Here is a 21,804-nt window from a genome sequence, read left to right on the forward strand (position 1 = left end):
TCAGCCGAGGCCTCCAAAGCTATTCATCTGCGTGCTCATCTGTGCTCCTGTGTTTTTGTGCTTGTTATTTCAAGCCATTCCTGCGCTCCTAAACTTGCAGCTCCTTGGTTCAGAGTTCACTCTTCCCAGGTGCAAACGTATTAGGAAGCCTTGAACTTGTTGCATAAGATTACATGTGTGAGCATGGAACGTGAGCAAGGAATATTTGCCCAAGGCAAGTGATATCTACAAAAATATTGTAAGTAGGACTGTGTAGAACATCGTGGGTAGTTCCAGTTCTGTTCACTTTCATTTCTTGGTAATTGAAAAGCCCAGACTGCTTTGTCTTTTTTTTTTCTTTGTCTTATAAATAATTTCTATGCTCCTGTAGGCATAATTCTACATTAACCAGAAGATCAACGTCAGATTAGGCTGTGTAAAGACGCTTACATGTGCAATATCATCAGTGTGGGCGAGCCCAGGTAAGACTGAGAAGCCAATATTCTTCAGGGGTTGCCATACTAACATTTTTGAAGGGAATGTTATTTTGAGTTGTTTAACGAGTCCTCCTCCTTCTCCTCCTCCTCCTTCTTCCTCCTCTTCTTCCTTCTCCTTCTTCTTCCTTCTTCCCTCCTCCTCCTCTTCCTCCTTCTTCCTCCTCTTCTTCTTCCTTCTCCTTCTCCTTCTCTTCCTTCTTCCCTCTTCCCTCCTCCTCCTCCTTCTTCCTCCTCTTCTTCCTTCTCCTTCTTCTTCCTCCTTCCCTCTTCCTCCTCTTCCTCCTTCTTCCTCCTCTTCTTCCTTCTCCTTCTCATTCTCTTCCTTCTTCCCTCTTCCCTCCTCCTCCTCCTTCTTCTTCCTTCTCCTTCTTCCCTCTTCCCTAGTCCCTCCTCCTCCTCCTTCTTCTTCTTCCCTCTTCCCTAGTCCCTCCTCCTCCTCCTTCTTCCTTCTCCTTCTTCCCTCTTCCCTAGTCCTCCTCCTCCTCCTCCTTCTTCCTTCTCCTTCTTCCCTCTTCCCTAGTCCCTCCTCCTCCTCCTCCTTCTTCCTTCTCCTTCTTCCCTCTTCCCTCGTCCCTCCTCCTCCTCCTCCTTCTCCTTCTTCCTCTTCCCTCGTCCTGTCCTCCTCCTCCTTCCTTCTTCCTTCTCCTTTCTTCCCTCTTCCCTAGTCCCTCCTCCTCCTCCTCCTTCTTCCTTCTCCTTCTTCCCTCTTCCCTAGTCCCTCCTCCTCCTCCTCCTTCTTCCTTCTCCTTCTTCCCTCTTCCCTAGTCCCTCCTCCTCCTCCTCCTTCTCCTTCTTCCCTCTTCCCTAGTCCCTCCTCCTCCTCCTTCTTCCTTCTCCTTCTTCCCTCTTTCCTCCTCCTCCTCCTCCTCCTTCCTCTTTCTTTTTATGTCAGAGAAATTCCAAGAGAACTAGTGTGGCCACCCTCACTTCCGAAACGAAGACAGGTGCACAGAGGGAACGCGATGTGCGCAAACCTCAGCACAGGGTCCTCGGAGAGACTTTGGTTTCCAGTGTCAGGCCTGTGTTCCCCTAGCCCAGCCCGGCAGGCTCTGCGGCCCCCTCCAGAGATGAACAAGGGGAAGAGAGACCGACCGCTCGCAAACTTCTACGAGGAGGGGCTCTAAATAGAGTTTCTGGCAACGCCCCCGCTCCCTGAGCCAGCCGGGCTCGGGCATCCCCGGGGGGGGGCGGGGGGGGCTCACGGGGCGCGGGCGGCTTGGGTCGCAGCCGAGGAGCGGAGCGAGGGACCGGGAGTCAGATTCCCGAGAAAGGCACAGCTTGTCGCCTGTCGCCGCTGCGTTCCCGTCCTACGGAGCTTCGCCCGGAGCCGGAGCGCACGACTCGCCAAGCGCCCGCCCGCGTTGGAGGGGACCCGCGGGGGCCTCGCCGGGGTCCGCAGGCGCCCCCGCCCCCCCCCCCCCGGCTGCAGCAGCGCCCGCCCCGCCGCCCCGCAGCCCCGCGGCCCCGCCGCCCCGGGAGGAGACCCACAGAAGGCGGGGACACCCCTCCGCAGGCAGGTCGGGGGCTTCCTCGGGCCCCCGCGGCGCGGGACCGGCCTCCACGTCGGCCCCCTCGGGCGTCGCCTTCGCCGCGGACGTGCCCGGGCGGGGGAGCAGCCCCTCGGCGGGCCGTGGCTCGCGGGGCCGCGCGCTGGGCGGGGGCCGGGGCGGGGGCCGGGGCCGGGGGCGCAGACGCCCGGAGCTCGGTCCCCGCGGTCCCCGGGGAGGCGCCGAGGCCGCCGTTGCAGGCGCGGGCGGGGTCCGCGAGGGGGCGCGGGCTCGGACCGCGGGTGTGCGCCGTCGCCCCGCACCTGCTGCACCTGCCGCACCTGCCGCACCTGCTCCTGTCCGGGGACCAGCCCCCGCCCGGCTGAGCCCCAACCCGGGGCACGTCCTGGGAACGAGGACCCGCCGGGACGAAGAGCTCTGGTTCTGACAAGAGGGTATGGCCGAGGTCTTCCATGAGTGACTTTTTTTTTTTTTTTTTCCCTCTCATTTAGGGTGAAGGTGGGGGTTGCGGGGAAACCATCACCATTTTCTACTTTAGCTCGAATGTTCCTTTGCTGCCGAGGGTTCTTCTTCTTTCCTTGACCTTTAGAGACAGGGCATCATCTTTTCCCGAGCAGCAGGTTGTTACCATTTCTGTCTGTCTCTCTCTTTTTAATTTAATTTTTAATTTAATCAAAAGGAGGTCCTATTGGATTCTCCAGGGCTGTTCAAGAATAAGTACATCGTTTGTTTGTTAGTTTGTTTGTTGTACATTTGTTTTAAGCATTGGCTGGTTTTGCACCCGAAGGGCTCACCCACTGGGTCGGAGCATCTGGTGCACGAGAAGGAGGCAAAAGTAAAAGCTTTAAAACGTTGCGCAGTGGGGGGCACATCGGTCGAACTCGGTGAGATGACACGGACGATGCTGTTGGCAAGGGGGAGCCAGAAGCTCAGACACAGGGAAAAGTGATCCCTTACCAGACCCTTAGGTGAATATTTTCAACTTTCGGCTTAGGAAGCAGTCATGTCTTGCATGTGGCATTCTAAGAGTCCACTCCCCTCTCCCTAGGACTAAGTGTAAGGTGTGTGGTGTGATTTCTGGTCCCCCCCCCCCCCACCCCCCCCCCCGGGAAACATTCCTGGAAGATTTTTGAGATTGTCAGGGGGTTAAGTCTCACTAAGGCCAACCTGCGGCAATAAGAGTCCTGTTGCAAAAAGCCCCGCAAATGTAAATAGAGCAGAAATTGGTTTCCCACTCAGGCAATTTGAAGTTCTGTACTTCTGAAAAAGGAAACTTGAAGTCCTTTTCCTGCTCTACAAACAAATATTTCTGTAACAGAAACTCTGAGGGTTCCCTTGTTCAAGAAAACTATACTATTCACAGTTCTTAACTGACTTGACTGATGATGATGCTTCCTATTGCCTTGTTTCAAAAAAAGGGTTACTTATCTTTTATTTTTTTTGTGCTTTTGGGGTTTTAATCAGTCAGTTTCCTCCATGCACTCCCTTTTCCTCTTCCACCTTTCCAGAAGCCCAATCATAAAATCATAAAATGATACATTCTCCGGGGAGAGCTCTGACCTGGCTGAAAGCCAGCAGTGTGCTAGAGAACAGTGATTAGTGCCCATATGCAAATTGGCTGTGGATCAATAACCATTCCTGCAGAGAAGTTTAAATAAAGGGGCTCTGAAATAGAGAAAATAGAACTGAAAAGAAAAACCCGAATAAGTTAATACATAAACTAATATCCTTCTATCTCAGGCTTACTCTCATTTTAGCTTGTGGCAAACCTCAAACCCAGACCTCGTGGAGTCTTGTTAATCCTGCTAATGAGTTGTCAGGATTGACTAATTGGGTTCTTTAAAGTCTCTTTTAGGTTAGGGAAATGGTATTGCCTATCAAATATACACTCCAAGATTTAAATGATTAGTTTCACTTTTTTTTTCTAACTTCTAGAGAATAGAGGCAAATAAAAGAGAGGGTCTAGGCTCCTTGCAACAAGCTATTTGAAATTTATGCAGACAGAACCAGACTATATCAGTAAAACAAATATATGAGTGTATGGAAATCTCTCTGCAATAAGGCTCTTATAAGTGTGTGTGTGTGTGTGTGTGTGTGTGTGTGTGTGTGTGAGCTTTCCTTATGGTATATACTGACTGGAAGTTTTTAATGCTTTAATCAGAGATTGATTTAAGAGAGACCTTGGAACAGCTTTCTTGCAGAGGCAGTTACCTAAGAACCAGAAAATAAGCACAAGGACGTCATTATCAGTGCAAGGATTTCTGTAAAGACAATCAGCTTAAGGAAAGGAATTGTTACTTTGTATTTTGCTGACTTCGAGTATTCAGTAAAATTATGCTTTCCTTTAGCTTCACATTTGTTTTGCCAAATTATTAAGTACAATTAATGTGTTAGATAGTGTGCTAAGAATTAAACAATGGATGGAACAGATCCAGTTTCTGTCCTGAAAGGGATTGCTGTGGTGGGGAGATAATTGCACTGTGGCTTGTGCTTCTTGCAATAGTAGAAGTGAACACAGATTGTTGGGATAACTGAGAGACTCCCAGTTCAGAGCAGGGAAAGCAGAGAGGCATGAGAAAAGCTGATGCATTGCTGGAATAGGAAGTAGTTTAGTATGACAGGAGATAACATATGTATTGACATGTCAGGAGAGATGAAGCCAGAGGATGGGCAGGGATGAGTTCAAGAAAAGTTTTGTATGTCATATAATGGAGTTGAGATTATCTTCTCTAGGCCAGTGGTATCACCCTACATGTGCAGAACCATCAGTGGGAGAACAAATTGATGAAAGCATGTATGCATGGTATCTATCAGCAGATCATGCAAAACAGAACCTATTTGAAAATGTAAGTCATGCAGAGACATGACTACACAAGTGATGGAAGCCAAACAGGGGATGCTGAGGCCACTCAAGGATTAGCAAGAGCAGAGAGTCGATAGTACCTCCAGCAAGGGGGACACAGGGAGTAAGGAGGTGGTGTGACCAAAGCCCAGAGACCAGGGCCATCCACTGGAAATAGAATCACTATGGACTAGTCCTGTGGGATCCAGAGCCACAGAACAGCTGCTGAGTCATTGTCCAGAGGAGAGAGGGAAGGAGAAGAATACAGGGGCTTCTCCCTTTCTCTGGCTTGTAAGTTCCTGCCAATGCCTCCTATGACCAAACTCAGGCATCCTCCGGATGACTTGGGGGCCTGGAAATATAGTCTGTGAGAGTTAGCCCTCCAAGAGGAAGGGTAAGGGATGGAGCTGGGGGCCCAACCAGGCGTTGTTCTGTGGGCTGAATAAATATGACTCACCTACCAATGTAGGTAGATGCTATTATGATTAATAAAAACCAAATTTATTTAAAAGAGGTTCTGATGAATGGTAGCAGCCTTTTGTCATTATGACTGCATTCAGAACTTCTATGATGTTGGGCTCTGGATGTTTTTACAAGCTTGAAAAAGAGAATTTCCTATTTGAAACCAGTAGGCTACATTGTTTTAAGCCATCTGGAGACATGGGTGAAGTGATATGACCCCATCTGAGTTTCAGAAAGACAATTTTGATGTCACAGTAGGCTCTCTCTAGTCAAAGGTAAGAGCCTGCGAGTGAAGGCACTATCCTGTTGTCATTCTCTTCGGCACAAACCCTGATTCCTGACATAGGTTTGTGAATGCTTGCTGAATGCATGTTAGAATAAGTGTAAGCATCACAAGGGCGGAGCCATCTGGCATTTTGCAGGTGCTCATTTATTATTGTTAAGTGAATGAATGAATGAAAGCAAGAGATGAGGAAGTGAAATAAGTCAGAAGACCAGTAGAGTAACTGTGGTAAGAAATCAAGAAGGACAAAATCAACATGGTAGAAATGATGGGGACCATCGAGAGAGGTCTGTAAGGTCAGGCCGAGGGTTCTCTTAGGTGTGGGAGCTAAAGGAGTTGACAAAGCCTAGGGTGGTTACCTACTTTTTAACTGTACATGGCGTAATCCATAGGGATAGCATTGACTGAGGTAGGGCATGCAGAAGGAAAAGTCTTGGTGAGTGCAACTGGGGAAGAAAAGGGTCAGAACTTTTATATTTAGAGGTCAGAGAGAAATATACTTCAGATTCAGACATATTTTTCGTATAGATCCTGTGTGGGATTCTGCTGCATGTCAGTAGGAAGTTGATTTCAGATCATAAAAAAAAAAAAAATAAATAAATAAAAAAAAGCAACGGTTTTACACAGGCTGCCTATTTTTAACACTAACCCAAACACTAGAAGAAATGGCTCTGGAATGGAATCTACTCAGTTTATCTTAAATATGTTATACTTCCAAGGTCCCAACACCACGCAAAGGGTTATACTTCCAAGGTCCAGACACCATGCAAAGGGTTTTAATATTTTTCTCTTTTTTTGTGCAATTTTGTTGCTATATTTATAAACTGAAAGCAGTCAAGATATTGCAGATGATTTTTTATCTACCTTAAAATTAATTTGAAGAGTTTATAGGAGTTCTAAGATTAACTGGCAAAGTTTCTAACATTCATTCCACTTAAAAATAGATTGGCTCAATTGGGTAGCATTCTCACCGTACTACAGGTATTACATTTTACCATCATAATATACATTTCAGGGACCTGATTTAATTCATCTATATTTGTGAATAGACTTATTAATGAGCCCGCTTTATTAAAATGTTAAACTACGTGCAATTTTAGGGATCAGGGGATAGATATTTTGAGTCCTAATCAAAATGAAACCATTCCATTTGTGACATTCCTTTGTGTCACTCTTGTGTTTTCCTTGTTCCATATTTCTTATTCTTCTTCTTTTTTTAATTATAGGTTCTTGTTCTAGTTGCTGAAAATGGGTCCAGTAGGTGCAAAAGCTGATGAGAACCAGACAGTGGAAGAAATGAAGGTGGAGAAGTATCATCCACGGCAAACCACTCCTAGAGGTGAGCTGGCCCCTGACCCTGAGCCAGAGCTTATAGACAGCACCATGCTGATTGAGGTACGAATTATCCTCATTTTAGCCTATTGCTCCATCATCTTGCTTGGGGTAATTGGAAACTCTTTGGTGATTCATGTGGTGATCAAATTCAAGAGCATGCGCACAGTAACCAACTTTTTCATTGCCAATCTGGCTGTGGCAGATCTTCTGGTGAACACCCTGTGCTTGCCATTCACTCTTACCTACACCTTAATGGGGGAGTGGAAAATGGGTCTTGTCCTATGCCACCTGGTACCCTATGCCCAGGGCCTGGCAGTACAAGTGTCCACCATCACCTTGACAGTAATTGCCCTGGACCGGCACCGTTGTATCGTCTACCACCTGGAGAGCAAGATCTCCAAGAGAATCAGCTTCCTGATTATTGGCTTGGCCTGGGGCATCAGTGCTCTGCTAGCAAGCCCCCTGGCCATCTTCCGCGAGTATTCTCTCATTGAGATTATTCCTGACTTTGAGATAGTGGTCTGTACAGAGAAGTGGCCTGGTGAGGAGAAGAACATCTATGGCACCATCTACAGTCTTTCTTCCTTGTTAATCCTGTATGTTTTTCCTCTGGGCATCATATCTTTTTCCTACACTCGTATCTGGAGTAAACTTAAGAACCACGTGAGCCCTGGAGCTGCCAGTGATCACTACCATCAGCGAAGGCAGAAAACCACCAAAATGCTGGTGTGTGTGGTGGTGGTGTTTGCGGTCAGCTGGTTGCCTCTCCATGCCTTCCAGCTTGCTGTCGACATTGACAACCAAGTCCTAGACCTGAAGGAATACAAACTCATCTTCACCGTGTTCCACATTATCGCCATGTGCTCCACCTTTGCCAACCCCCTCCTCTATGGCTGGATGAACAGCAACTATAGAAAGGCCTTCCTCGCAGCCTTCCGCTGTGAGCAGAGGTTGGATGCCATTCACTCCGAGGTGTCTGTGACATTCAAGTCTAAAAAGAACCTGGAAGTCAAAAAGAACCATGGCCCCAATGACTCTTTCTCAGAAGCTACCAACGTCTAAGGAAGCTCTGGTGTGAAGCTTGGTAGATGAATTCTGACCAGAGCCGTCAATCTGGTTGAGGAGGGCTCCCAGGTGCATCCTGATTTCCCATTTAAAGGAAGAAACAGAAGATCGAAGTGGAAGCATCTGCAGTGTAATCAGTGGAAATCTGGTTGGCAGAGGCTAGGTAAAAATACTCATATTCAAAGATACAGTGAACAGTTTGCCTCCAGTTGCTTGGTTGGTAGGTCAAAGTAAGAGTAAAAGCAGAGAGAAACACTTGGGCTATTTTCCAGAATGAAGGAAGCCTGAACGAGGAATTGGCATTTTCAGCATTGCTAAAAAGCGGTGGCTAGACAGGTTGCCCTTCAAATCTTATCAGGGCTTCGACCGGGGGTGATGTGCTGTTCACTGCCCCCCTCATCTGATGAAAGGACTACCCAAGATCAATTTCCCTAGGAAACTGAGGGCTGTTTGTTGTATTTTTTAATAAAATTATTCTTCCTATGGACTAATCCTTCAGAGAGCATTACCAATTATTTGAATGACTTTCAGGAAATAAGCTGAAATTTGCTAGATAATCAGTGTTTTGACCAGTGATGGGGGAAATCTTTAACACTCCACTAGCCAGTTGTTCTTGAAACCAAGTGCACGTTTAGTGAAAACTTGCTTCAATTTAGAATCGAAGGTGGAAATTCTCAGAATTGTAGAAATGCAAACTGTCACTTAGTTTCTCATTTCAAGTTGTGACTGCTTTCTATAGATACTATATACTATTTACATAGCAGAAGAGTTGTATACTCAAAACCTTTAATCACTGCTAATTGTTCTTTTTTTTTTTCTTTGAACATGTGCTTTCCTGTGTTGGGACTCAATCTGTCTTCACTAAAAATTAATACAGATTGGGAGATAATATTTTTGTGGCATTTTGCAACATTTTGTGGTTATTTGTAAATGGTTTTTGTATAGATACATACATAGCTCTAATGTGTTTACAGAACAGTGTAGTGTTGTTTTTTGAAATTCATCTTCCATGGACCCATTCAGAATTAGTAAAACAATATAATTTCATCAAAATGCAACCCATCAGGTAAGAAATATTAAAAACGTTGTATTCGTTCCACTTTGCAAACGTTCTATTGAGAACCAATTTCAACATAAATTATCCTCCTCTCAAAATAATTAGTTATGTATTTTGGATAACTTATGAATATATACATAATAAATTTTTACTGATAAATAAATAGTGGCGTGTAGATGCTACAGTGTTTTTCATTGAATGATTTTTTGTGACTATTATTTTTATTTCAATAGTACCCAGCCAAAGATGTTAAAACCCTAGTACATTTATGAAAACTCATTGAGATGTTAAAATATTTGTACTCGTTTGGAGGCTGTTAAAGAAGTTTCATTATAATCATATTTTGTCAGTATGGCTGATTTTGTGAAAAATTTCTTAAATTTTAAAAAAGCTTCAATATAAATATTACATTTAGTTACAAACACTAACTTTATGAACTGGAGAGTTTCATTTTATGGATATATTTAAAATTCATACCATGGCTCTTGCTGAATTATTTCCAATGCCCTCTTGGAATACTGAAAAAGAATGGAAACAGTGGAAGACTAATTAAGAAGAAAACAAAAAATAATATACACGTAATATATCGTGAATGGAGGAATTGATTTTTCTGTTGGACTTGACATAACTGTTCAAGAAGAAGCTTTTTGTCCTCTAAATAGGAGTTACTTTGCTTAAGATGCTAATAGATAACTGTGGTTAAAGGTTTTTTTTTCCCCCTCTGGGAGAATTCTTACCTTGTAGGTAATGTGTATGTATTGTATCACTAGTTGTAGTAGTAAATTATTAGAATCTAATTAATGATCCAATTAATATATGTGATCTAATTAATTCTGTTAACTCATTAACAAAATATCTTTTTATGTAGTGATTTTCATCTGTTGAAATAAAAGACTTTGGGAAATTAGAGAAATTGTATGATTTTTATTTTATTTCTATTTTTAAAAAGACTTTACTTATTTATTTGACAGAGAGAGACACAAAAGGGGGGAGCAGCAGAGGGAGATGGAGAAGCAGGCTCTCTGCTGAGCAGGGACCCTGATGGAAGGCTCGATTCCCAAACCTTGGGATCATGACTGGAGCCGAAGGAAGAAGCTTAACAAACTGAGCCACACAGACACCCCATGTGTGATATTTTATATCAGAGTTTCTGTACAAGATGAAATAGTAAGCTTTTGACACAACCAACAAAAGGAAAATAGTGGTGAGTCCTAGACAGTTTAGCTCTCTTTTCTTCCTGTGCATGAATGTGAGTCAATGGGTTCACTCTTACGGCTGCAATTATAGTCCCTATTTTGACAGTGTTTGAATCTAAGACCAGACTTTCTTCCAGACTTCAAACCCTTCAATCAGCTGACTTGACATATCCACATGGGTGTCTCATCAGAGGGTTAAATCCAACATGTCTATAACAGAACCTGCTATTTTGATCCACACCTCACTTCCTCTCCACTTGTATTTCTTTCCTAATCATAATGCTGCTATCCATCTAGTTCCCCAAAGCCTTACATTTTGGAGTCACCCTTGACTCTTAGGTTTCTTTATCACACAGGTCCAATCAATTCCCACATTTTGTTGTAATTCCTAGATGTTGCTTGAATCAATTCATTTTTCTTCATCCCTGTGCTCCCCACCATAGTTCAGGTTGTGATTATCTTCCCAGAGTGGTATTATCTCTCATCTGGTTTAATGTTGCAGCTTCCTAATTGGTCTCTCTATATCCGGTGATCTTCCTATCCAATTTTTACCCACTAGCCAGAGTGATTTTTAAAAACCCAAATTTTATCAAATCAACTTTTGATGAAAACTCTTCTATGTCTTCATCATTCTAATGATGAAGTCAAAATCTTTTTATGACTTGGAAAGCTGTTTAGTACCTGATTCTATTTATATGTTTTATCCCCTGCAAATTATTTTTCTATAATCTTTGCTGCTAGGTTTTAAGCATATGAGGGCAGGGGACAGGGACCGTTTAATCATTGTGGTACCGCAGGTACTTGCAGGTTCTAGCACCAATCAGTGATCAGTAAATATCCCTCAAAGAACCTGAGTCGATGAGTCAAATATATCTTAAAGCCAGTATTTGAAGATAGATCTGTAAGACTGTAAATCATAAGCTTTTACCAGTTTTGTTATACAATTTGTAGGAAACAAAGGTTTTAGCCATGCAGGATGGAGTGAAGATGCATATGTTTTCAGGATTAGGTTTTTTTTTTTTTTTTTTTTGAAGGCCATTAAGTATAGACACTTGCATAATTGGAAAGGGCTCTGTACATATGCTCCATTTAAGGTTTCCTCAAAATTATCTAGAACCTTGCATAAAGGAAGCATGGAAGGGTCAGTGAACTATACTAAAAAGAGTTATGATTCAGATAGCTAAAAAGAAGCCATGCTAGGTATTTCCAGCAAAAAGTCATTTAATACAAAAAATTAAAATTTTGCAAAACCACTTGAAGAGCTAGAGAAGTGAAGGTGAGGAAATTGAAGAAGCTGACATTGAAGAAACTGGGAAGTGCAAAATTAAATGAAACCACTACTAATGCCTACAACAGAGAGTGGACAATGCACAGGAAAGAGTACAGATTTATATATTAAAATGTTATTACCTCCTAATGTCTATTGATATATTAATGGACACACACACACACAATGGAATATTACTCAGCCATAAAAAATAATGAAATTTTGCCATTTGTGACGATATGGATGGACCCAACATGGATGGGTATTATGATGTCAGAGAAAGACAAATGTCATATGATTTTACTTTTATATGGACTCTAGCAAATAAAACAAACAAATAAAAAGCAAGAGCAGACCCAGAAATACAGAGAACAGACGGTTGCCAGAGGGGAGGGTGGTGGAGATGGGCAAAATGGGTGAAGGGGATGGGAGGTGCAGGCTTCCAGTTATGGAGTGGAATAAGTCAAGGGGCTAAAAAGTATAGTATAGGGAATATGGTCAATGTTTTTTTTTTTTTTTTAAGATTATTTATTTATTTGAGAGAGAGAGCATGAGAGATAGCAGGAGAGAGAGAGCACAAACATGGGGGAAGGGTAGAGGAAGAAGCAGACTCCCTGACCAGCAGGAAGCCCAATGTGGGACTCAATCCCAGGACTCTGGGATCATAACCTGAGACAAGGGCAGATACTTAACCAACTGAGCCACCCAGGTGCTCAATGGTCCATCATTTTGTAATTTTTTTCTTTTGTGACAGATGGTAGATACACTTATGGTGAGCACAGCATAACATATAGACTTGTCCAAGCACTGTGTTGTACACCTGAAACTGATGTAGTATGTGTCAACTATATTTCAGTTCAAAAAATCTTACTGCCTCCTGCTAAGCCCATAATCCTGCCCACCCCTACCATAGACTCAATAATTCCTTTTGCTTCTCTTTTGCTTTCCAAAATTCATGTGAGTATCTCTCATTTGTGGAATATAACTCTAGCCTTGCTGGTAGGGATTTTGGGGGAATGTAGTTCTTAGGTTTCTATCCCCTGAGATACAGGGAGAGCATGGAGGGGAGAATATGTTGTCTAATTGCTGTCAGACAATCTGGCAATCTTGAGAATTGCCCAAATGGTGTAATTTCTAGTTTCAACCTCATTCTCTCCTTTTTTTTTTTTTTTAATTTTTTTTTTTATTTATTTATGATAGGCACAGAGAGAGAGAGAGAGGCGCAGAGACACAGGCAGAGGGAGAAGCAGGCTCCATGCACCGGGAGCCCGATGTGGGATTCGATCCCGGGTCTCCAGGATCGTGCCCTGGGCCAAAGGCAGGCGCCAAACAGCTGCGCCACCCAGGGATCCCCTCATTCTCTCCTTCTTAATGCTTTTTTGGGTCTTTCAGAGTTTTTCGGTGATGCAGGTTGACTGTATCTTTTTTTTTTTTCATTTTCTGTTTTCAAAGCCAATGTGTTAAAGATACTCTTTAAAACTGTTCCATTAGCACAAATGAACTGACAAGCAAAGTATAAGGAAAGACCTTTTTCTTCCCCCTATGGTAGGCTGATTGGAATGGAGGAAGAAAGAATTATATCAAGACTTAATGATTTAAAAACCACAGGAGAATATAAATTATGGATTAACTTCCTTGGATGAGCAAAGGAAATGATGCCTCAGGGAGAAAATAATCTTTAACATATTCAAGTTAATAAGGGATGAAATATGAATGTATATGGCAACAAAAGACGAAGGATTCACTTCTCTGTAGGAAAACACAGAGCCCTAAAGAAACAACACAAAGATAAAGAGAATGCAAACATCTTCGTGATCATGTCTAATGACATCAAACAAAGGTAGGAATTTTTTTCAACAAATGCTTACTAAAGATTGATTTGTGAGGATTTATAAAAGATACCTGTTAGGTCATTGACCTGTTTTCTGCAGTGGTACACTAGTCGGATGTTCACAGACTTCACAGCCTGTCCAGGATATGGGTGAGGCCATAGGAGAGGTGGACTGTGGATTAAATAATTCACATGTTATTTGTAACTCCAGCTTTCTTGTTAGTTCATGAATATGTAACTGAATAGAAGTCAATGAAAATGATTAACGCTGAATCTAGTCTCCTTTTTAAATCATTGCCAAGTTTTGCCACTTTAACAGATCACTTGCCAAACATCACATAGCTGATCATGATACAGGCATGTGGAGTCACATTAAAGTTTAAAAATGCTGCTTTATCCTTGCAAGAAAAGGGAAAAAATAATGAGTATTTTTTGTCATTATATTCTAAGCATGAAACAGATGATTAGAGTCTAGAGTATTATACTTTAAAAAAACAAGTTCCAACAGCTATTTTCCAAGTGGATGTAATTAGAGAGTATGGATGGAATTTTGGAACTGTCAATATTATGATGTGGTGCTACTTTTATGCAAAACATAGTTGAGCATATACATTGAGCAGTTTTGCTACTAGCGCTAATCATTTGTACTGATATATTCACCGTATCTTTAAAAAATACACTTTGCCCACCAACACATTCTTAAAGATGTGTGACTGTGCATTTATGTCATCCTTGCAGAGAACTCATGGTATTAAACAAATTAATATCACTTCTTATAGTAGGTTCTGTCCTATTTTGTCCCTCACATAGTTTCTTTCTCCTATAATCCTAGAATTCTCCTCCCCATTTCTGTTTTCCACTGCCAGAGACTGGCTGGAAGGACCAGTGAGGCCAGTGGGTTCCAAGGAGTGGGTAATATATTCCATAATGTACAAGAGGCCCATAGATGAATCTACATCAGACAAGGCTTGGAGCTGAAGCTAGAAAGGTCAGAGCAACACCCAAGTCCAAGGGAGCGGTGTCTTAAAGGAGTCATAGAAGTCATAGAACTAAGTGACAGCATCTGGGCAGGGATTGGATCAAGCAGGAACCAGGAATGCTGAAACAAGAGGGAAGCAGGAACAAAGTAATGGCTGTACCACTGGATCTGTAACGCTGCAGGATCTGATCCTGGAGCAAGGTGGAAAATCTTAGATACGCATCTCTTTACATGGATTGTGTATACTTAGGAGATCAATACTAACTCTTTTATTTATTTTTTACATTTGTTTCTATTTAAGTTCAATTTGCCAACATAGAGCATAACACCCAGTGCTCATCCCATCAAGTGCCCTCCTCAGTGCCTGTCACCCAGTTATCCTATCCCCCAATCCCCTTCCACAACCCTTTGTTTCCCAGAGTTCAGAGTCTCTCATGGTTTGTCTACCTCTCTAATTTTTTCCCACTCAGTTCCCTTCCTTTCCCCTATAATCCCTTTCACTATTTCTTATATTCCATGTATGAGTGAAACCATATTTTTGTCCTTCTCCAATTGACTTACTTCACTCAGCATAATACCCTCCAGTTCCATCCACGTCGAAGCAAATGGTGGGTATTTGTCCTTTCTGATGGCTGAGTATCCATTGTATATATGGACCACATCTTCTTTATCCATTCGTCTGTCAAAGGACATCGTGGCTCCTTCCACAGTTTGACTCTTGTGGACATTGCTGCTATAAACATCGGGGTGCAGGTGTCCCGGCGTTTCATTGCATCTGTATCTTTGGGGTAAATCCCCAACAGTGCAATTGCTGGGTCGTAGGGCAGGTCTATTTTTAACTCTTTGATGAACCTCCACACAGTTTTCCAGAGTGGCTGCACCAGTTCACATTCCCACCAACAGTGTAAGACGGTTCCCTTTTCTCCGCAATCTCTCCAACTTTTGTGGTTTCCTGCCTTGTTAATTTGCCCCATTCTCACTGGTGTGAGGTGTTATCTCGTTGTGGTTTTGATTTGTATTTCCCTGATGGCATGTGATGCGGAGCATTTTCTCATGTGCTTGTTGGCCATGAGTATGTCTTCTTTGGAGAAATGTCTGTTCATATCTTCTGCTCATTTCATGATTGGATTTTTTTTTGTTTCTTGGGTGTTGAGTTTGATGAGTTCTTTATAGATCTTGGATACTAGCCCTTTATCTGATATGTCATTTGCAAATATTTTCTCCTATTCTTTTAGTTAGTAGGTTGTCTTTTAGTTTTGTTGACTGTTTCTTTTGCTGTGCAGAAGCTTTTTATCCTGATGAAGTCCCAATTGTTCATTTTTGTTTTGTTTCTCTTGCCTTCATGGATGTATCTTGCAAGAAGTTGCTGTGGCCAAGTTCAAAAAAGTTGCCTGTGTTCTCCTCTATGATTTTGATGGAATCTTGTCTCACATTTAGATCTTTCAATGATTTTGAGTTTATCTTTGTGTATGGTGTAAGAGAATGGTCCAGTTTCATTCTTCTGCACGTGGAGTCCAATTCTCCCAACACCATTTATTGAAGAGACTGTCCTTTTTCCAGTGGATATTCTTTCTTGCTTTGTAGAATATTATTGATCATAGGGTTGAGGGTCCATTTCTGAGTTCTCTATTCTGCTTCATGGATCTATGTGTCTACCGACTCTTTTTAATTAAAATCACCTGCAAGCTCTCATAACTCTCTAGAAGGAAACATTTTAATTTAATTATTGATTGTTTTAATAGCTGGGAGTTTGTTCATTCAATAAATAATTACATAATAAGTTTATTGAGCCTCTGAATAGTAAATTCTTATGATAATTGTTTCCTGCTTTTTACCAGGTAGAGATTAGTTGTATGTGAGGGAGCGCTGTAGTGAGTGTTTGCTGTTGTCATGCAAAAGACCCCTAGTAATCTCCTGTTTGCATGCGTTGAGTAGATCAAATGGATACCAACTCACTGGAAGATTCCCTGAATTTCTGCAGCATTGCTGAAATCCTAACCAGCCCTAACACTCAGAATTAAACCCCTACTATTTTCTATTTTAATTAAAATAAAATGTACAGTTATATGCACAGATTTAGGTATATAATTCTGAGTTGTGACAAGATATACACATATGTGATCATTTACCTCGTCAAGAGATAGACATTTCATCACTTCATGTCCACTTCCAACCAATCTCCACCCCACCCTGATAGCAACTATTGTGCTGATTTGTGTCACCATAGATTAATTTGTCTCCTTCAACTTTGTACACTTGGAGCCATAAACTATGCATTGTTTTGTATCTGGCATCTTTACATAATACAATGATTTGGCAATTCACCTATGTTTGTGTGTGTGTATCTTTAATTCATTCTTATTTTATTGCTGGGTCACATTCATTTGTGTGAGTCTGCTACAAATTATTTATCCATTCTCTTTATATATGTTTGGATTATTTGAAGTTCTTAGCCTTTAAGGATATATCTGCTATGAATATTATTTACTAAGTCCTTTTGTAGAGATATATTTTTATGTTCCTTAAAAAATTCTAAAAATGTAGCTGAATCACTAGGTCATAGAGTAGATATATAGTGAATGTTATGAGAAATAGCTAATGCATTTCCCAAATGATTACTCTCCCACTTGAAATGTTTGAGAGATCCAAGTTGTTACACACTTTGTAACATTCGATGATGTTATTGTTTTTAATTTTTTCCATTGCAGTGGAAATCCAATTGTGCTTTTGATTTGCATTTCTCTGATGACTAATGATGTTGATCGCTTCTTGATATGCTTATTCGTCATTCATAGATCTTCTTTAGAGAAGTATTTGTTTACATCAATTGCCCATTATGTAAAATTGGATTTAATAGTCTGCTGTTGTTTTTTTATTGAGTTGTAATGTGGCTTTATAAATTTTGTGTATATATATATATATATATATATATATATAATATAATCTGTATATATTCTCCCAGATACATGTATTACAAATATTTTTTCCCAGGCTGGGAAAAAGTTTAATTTTAATTAAGTGCAATTTATCATTTTTTTCTTTTAAGGTTGTTTTTTTTGTGTGTGTGTTCTCCCTGAGAGATCTTTGTCTACCTTTAGGCCAGAAAGATATTCTGTGCTTTCTATAGTTTTAATTTTCATATCTATGATTTGTCTCAATTAATGTTTGAATTTGCGTTGAATTTGCATTTATTTACTTTTAATATATTTATTCAGTTCCCCTGACACTAGTCATTTAAAAGGTTTTATTTTGCTACAGGGAATTACCCTAGCATTTTTGCTAAAAATCCATGACTGTTTACGTTTGAAACTATTTCTGGCTATTTTATTCTTTTGCTCTATTTGTTTATCCTTATATGAATTTCTTTATATAAGGATATCACTGGATATCTTAAGAATCTGATAATTATGTCTGCCAAATTTGTTCTTTTTGCAATATTAGTTTGGTTATTCTCAGGTCTTTGTATTTTCATGTGAAATTTAGAACTAGCTTGTTGACTTCTATAGAAAAATACTCTGGCATGATTGAGATTATAGTAACTATATAGATCAATTTAAGGAGAACTGACCTAACAACATTGTCTTTCAATACCTGATCTTCATTTATTTATGTACTTTAATTTCTCTTAGTATTTTATTCTTTTCAGCCTAGTTGTCTAACGTATCTTTTGTTAAATTAATCAAGTATTTTATGCTTTTAGATGCCATTAAAATTGGAATTGTTTTTTAATGTCATGTCCCAGCTAGGCATTGCTAGAATACAAATAATTTTTGTTTTTTTGACTTTAAAACTTCACTTACTAATTATAACAATGTTTCCAAATTCCTTAAGGCTTTCTGTGTAAATAGCTATATCTTTTGTGAATGAAGATAGTTTTTATTCTTTTTGCTAAATCTTACTGCTATTTATTTCATTTTCTTCCATTATTGCACTGGGTAGGACTTCTAATAAAATGGTGAATAGATGTGTTGATAGTGAATATCTCTGATTTGTTTTCAACCTGTATGGATGATTGGGTTTGGAACATTTGATATTTGCCAATTAAGTATGATAACCCTAGGGTTTTTTTATGGATAACTTTTATCAGGTTAAGGAAATTATCTTCTATTCGTTGTTTGTTAAAATTCTTTTTTAAAAATTATCTATGAGTTTTGAATTTTCTCAGATAATTTTTCTGCATCAATGAATTGCCTTTGTATGTTAATATTATGAGTTACACTGATTGAGTTTTAAACGTAAAATCAACCTTACATTCCTAGTATAACTCTCACATGAGTTTGATGTATTATCTTTTTTTAATGTATTCTTTAAACCACTTTGTTAATACTTTGTTGAAGATTTTTACATCTATGTTTATAAACAATATTGGTATATATAATTATTTTCTTGTAAATTCAGTCAAGTTTGCATATCAGTATTAAGGTGGTCTCATCAGATATTTTGGATACTGTTCCCTTCTCTTCTAATTCCTATGGGATTAATATTTCTTTCTTAAATGTTTGATAGAATTCATCAATGGAATCATCTGAGCTTAGAGTTTTTCTTGTGGGAAAGTTTTCTTTAAATTTCAAATTCAATATCTATAGTAAATATTGAACTGTACTTATTTTTTCTTAGATTGATTTTGGTATATCATATCTTTCAAGGAATTTGTTCCTTTCATCTAAGCTGTTGAATTTTATTTTACATTAAATTAGTTTTAATATTCCCTAAACCTTCTAATTTCTGCTAGATGTATATTGACATCCTTTCTTTAATTCTTGATTAAGTTTCTCTCTTTCTCCTCCTTGATTATTTCTGTTAAAGGTTTACCAATTTTATTAATCTTTTCAAAACTCTAACCTTTGGCTTTGATAATTGTTTTGGTTGTTTTCATGTTTCTATTTCACTGATATATGCCATTATTGAAAGTTCACATAAAGATGAGTGAGCTCGAAGCCATTGCCATATAAATTACCCAAAAGGAAACCCAAAAGAGAAAAGAAATTATAACATGTAAAGGGAGTCAATGATCTGTAATCAGTAGGACAACTTAAAGTGACCTGATATATGTGTAGTGGTGTCAGCAAAGAAATGGAGGAGAGAAGACATATTTGATGTAATGGCTGAAAATTTTTCAAAAGTTATAGATAACAATCCAATAAGAGATAATATCAACTCTCAAAAATACTCGAGAATCCAAAAGATTACAAACAAAGATAGAAAACAGAAACAATACCATATGGGAAAAATAGAAAACAAATAGCAGAATAACTTTGATCCAACCTCATCAGTAATCATGTTAAATGTAAACAGCCTAAGCACTCCAATTTAAAAGGCAGAGATTGTCAGATTGGATATAAAAGCAAGACTTAATTGTATGATATCAAACTATTCTAAATACAGAAGCGATTCTATAAAATATTAAACTTATGATTAAAACACAGAATGTAAATGTTATAACTCTTATTAATATAGAAATAATTCTATGATACAAAAACTGGGAGAGGATATGAAGGTAAGGTAGAGGAAACTGGAAGTGCACTAATTAATTTTATTATAATGGTACTTCAATTGATAACTTCAAAAACTGCTAAATAAACCTATAAAACTTCAAATATAATAATTAAATATATAAATAAAAATAGTATAGAAATGACCAAATTTTAGTGTGTATGTCTCTGATTGATATTTATTTATTTATTTTTAAAAGATTTTATTTATTTATTCATGAGAGACACAGAGAGAGAGAGAGAGACGGAGACAGAGATAGAGACACAGGCAGAGGGAGAAACAGGCTTTATATGAGGATCCCGATGTGGGACTTGATCTCGGGACCCCAGGATCACACCCTGGGCTGAAGGCAGGTGCTAAACTGCTGAGCCACCCTGGGATCCCCCTCTGGTACTTTTTAAAATGTTTATTCTCAGGTCTTATTTGAAAAGATTCTAATTCAGGTTTTTGGTCTGGGCTTAGGAATATGCCTTTTAAACAATTATCTTTAGTATAATTGGGATGTAGGTGATGTCTTTGTGTCACACTAAAAAATAATATTCAGGTTTGATAAGCTAAGCAAAATGTGGTAGTAGGAGGGAAAGATGAAGAGTGGGAATAAGGATAAGTCCTTTAAAATAAACTGTATATTAATATCCCTCATGAGGATAAATAAAAATGTTCTAAACAAAACTTTAGCAATAGAACCCAATAATTTATTTTAAAAGAAAATACATCATGATCTACCAGAGTTTGTTTGATTTCACATTAAATAATCAATTAATGTTATTTACTATATTAACAAACTAAAAAAAAAATCATCTTAACAGACACATATAAAACATGTGACAAAACAAAATACTCATTTCTGATTTAAAAGAAAGTAATATGGAGTACCTAGGTGGCTCAGTGGTTGAGTATCTGCCTTTGGCTCTGGTTGTGTCCCGGGGTACTGGGATCAAGTCTGGCACCGGGCTCCCTGCCAGGAGCCTGCTTCTCCCTCTGCCTATGTCTCTGCCTTATGAATAATTAATAAAAATCTTTTTTAAAAATCAATATGAAATATTTAATTTTCATCTTCGACTTATTATTTTACCTACTTTATATCTCACTAAGATAATTAAAATTTTCCTGTGAATATTTTATGACTAATTTTTATCTAGATCACTTGAATATTTTATAGGTTTTTCAAAATAATTTTGATATTGCTTTACTTTGTGCAACTCTCCCCCATTATGACAGTTGAATCTCTGTTTTTGTCTTGAATTTGCTTTATTGGTCATAATATTATAAAGTTGTTTTCCTTTAATTTGTATTTTCTTGTTATATCTTTGCTCATCTCTTTTTTTTTACTTTTAATATCTCTATTTTGCTCTTTGAAACATGTTTATTTTGTATAGCATATGATTAGGTTTTTATTTTAATCCCATATGTCTCATTTTTTAATTGAGTTTATTGCTTTTATGTCAATTGATTTGCAGATATGCTCATTCATTCTGCTATGTTATACATTTTTCTACATGGAATGTGCACTTTTTTTTTTACTATAACTGTATCATCCAAGCTTCCCTTGATATGGTGGTTGAGGTTGTAGTGATGGTGACAGTGGTGGTAATACCTGTGCTATATTTTCTAAGATTTATATTCTGTTTTTAAGACTTCTAGTGTTTTCATACCACTATGTCTTGAATAACCAATTTTAGAGCATATCTGTTGACTCCCCACCATGAAAGATAAAGGAAATACAATTTAAACAATGTGCTACATATCACCATATATCACCAAATAGCTAAAGTGAAAGAAAGAAGATACCAATGTTAATTGGAGGATTTAGAGCAACTAGCATCACTGGGGATGTAAATTGGTCAAGCCACTCAAAAAATCTGTTTGGCAATGTCAACCATAGTTTACTAGTCCTACTCTATTAGCAAGCAATTCCATTTCTACTTATATACCAAAAGAAATGCATATAAATGTTCACCACACACATGAACATTCATATACAGTTTATAATAGCTGAAAGTTGAGATG

General features: G+C 39.2%; 1 protein-coding gene across 2 annotated transcripts; it reads left to right on the forward strand.

Moving 5' to 3' along the window:
* The first annotated feature begins 395 nt into the window (after positions 1-395).
* Positions 396-9,941, forward strand: NPY2R (neuropeptide Y receptor Y2). Of its 2 annotated transcripts, none has more exons than XM_038559086.1 (2): positions 396-461; positions 6,798-9,941. In XM_038559086.1, exon 2 carries the CDS (start codon positions 6,820-6,822, stop codon positions 7,966-7,968), a length of 1,149 nt encoding a protein of 382 aa, XP_038415014.1. In that variant the 5' UTR covers positions 396-461; positions 6,798-6,819; the 3' UTR covers positions 7,969-9,941. The 2 variants fall into 2 exon arrangements, with proteins under 2 accessions (XP_038415014.1, XP_038415013.1); XM_038559085.1 differs by lacking the exon at positions 396-461 and adding an exon at positions 2,248-2,418.
* The last annotated feature ends 11,863 nt before the right edge of the window (positions 9,942-21,804 follow it).

Source organism: Canis lupus, chromosome 15, assembly GCF_011100685.1.
Source record: "Canis lupus familiaris isolate Mischka breed German Shepherd chromosome 15, alternate assembly UU_Cfam_GSD_1.0, whole genome shotgun sequence".
Classification (NCBI taxonomy): domain Eukaryota; kingdom Metazoa; phylum Chordata; class Mammalia; order Carnivora; family Canidae; genus Canis; species Canis lupus.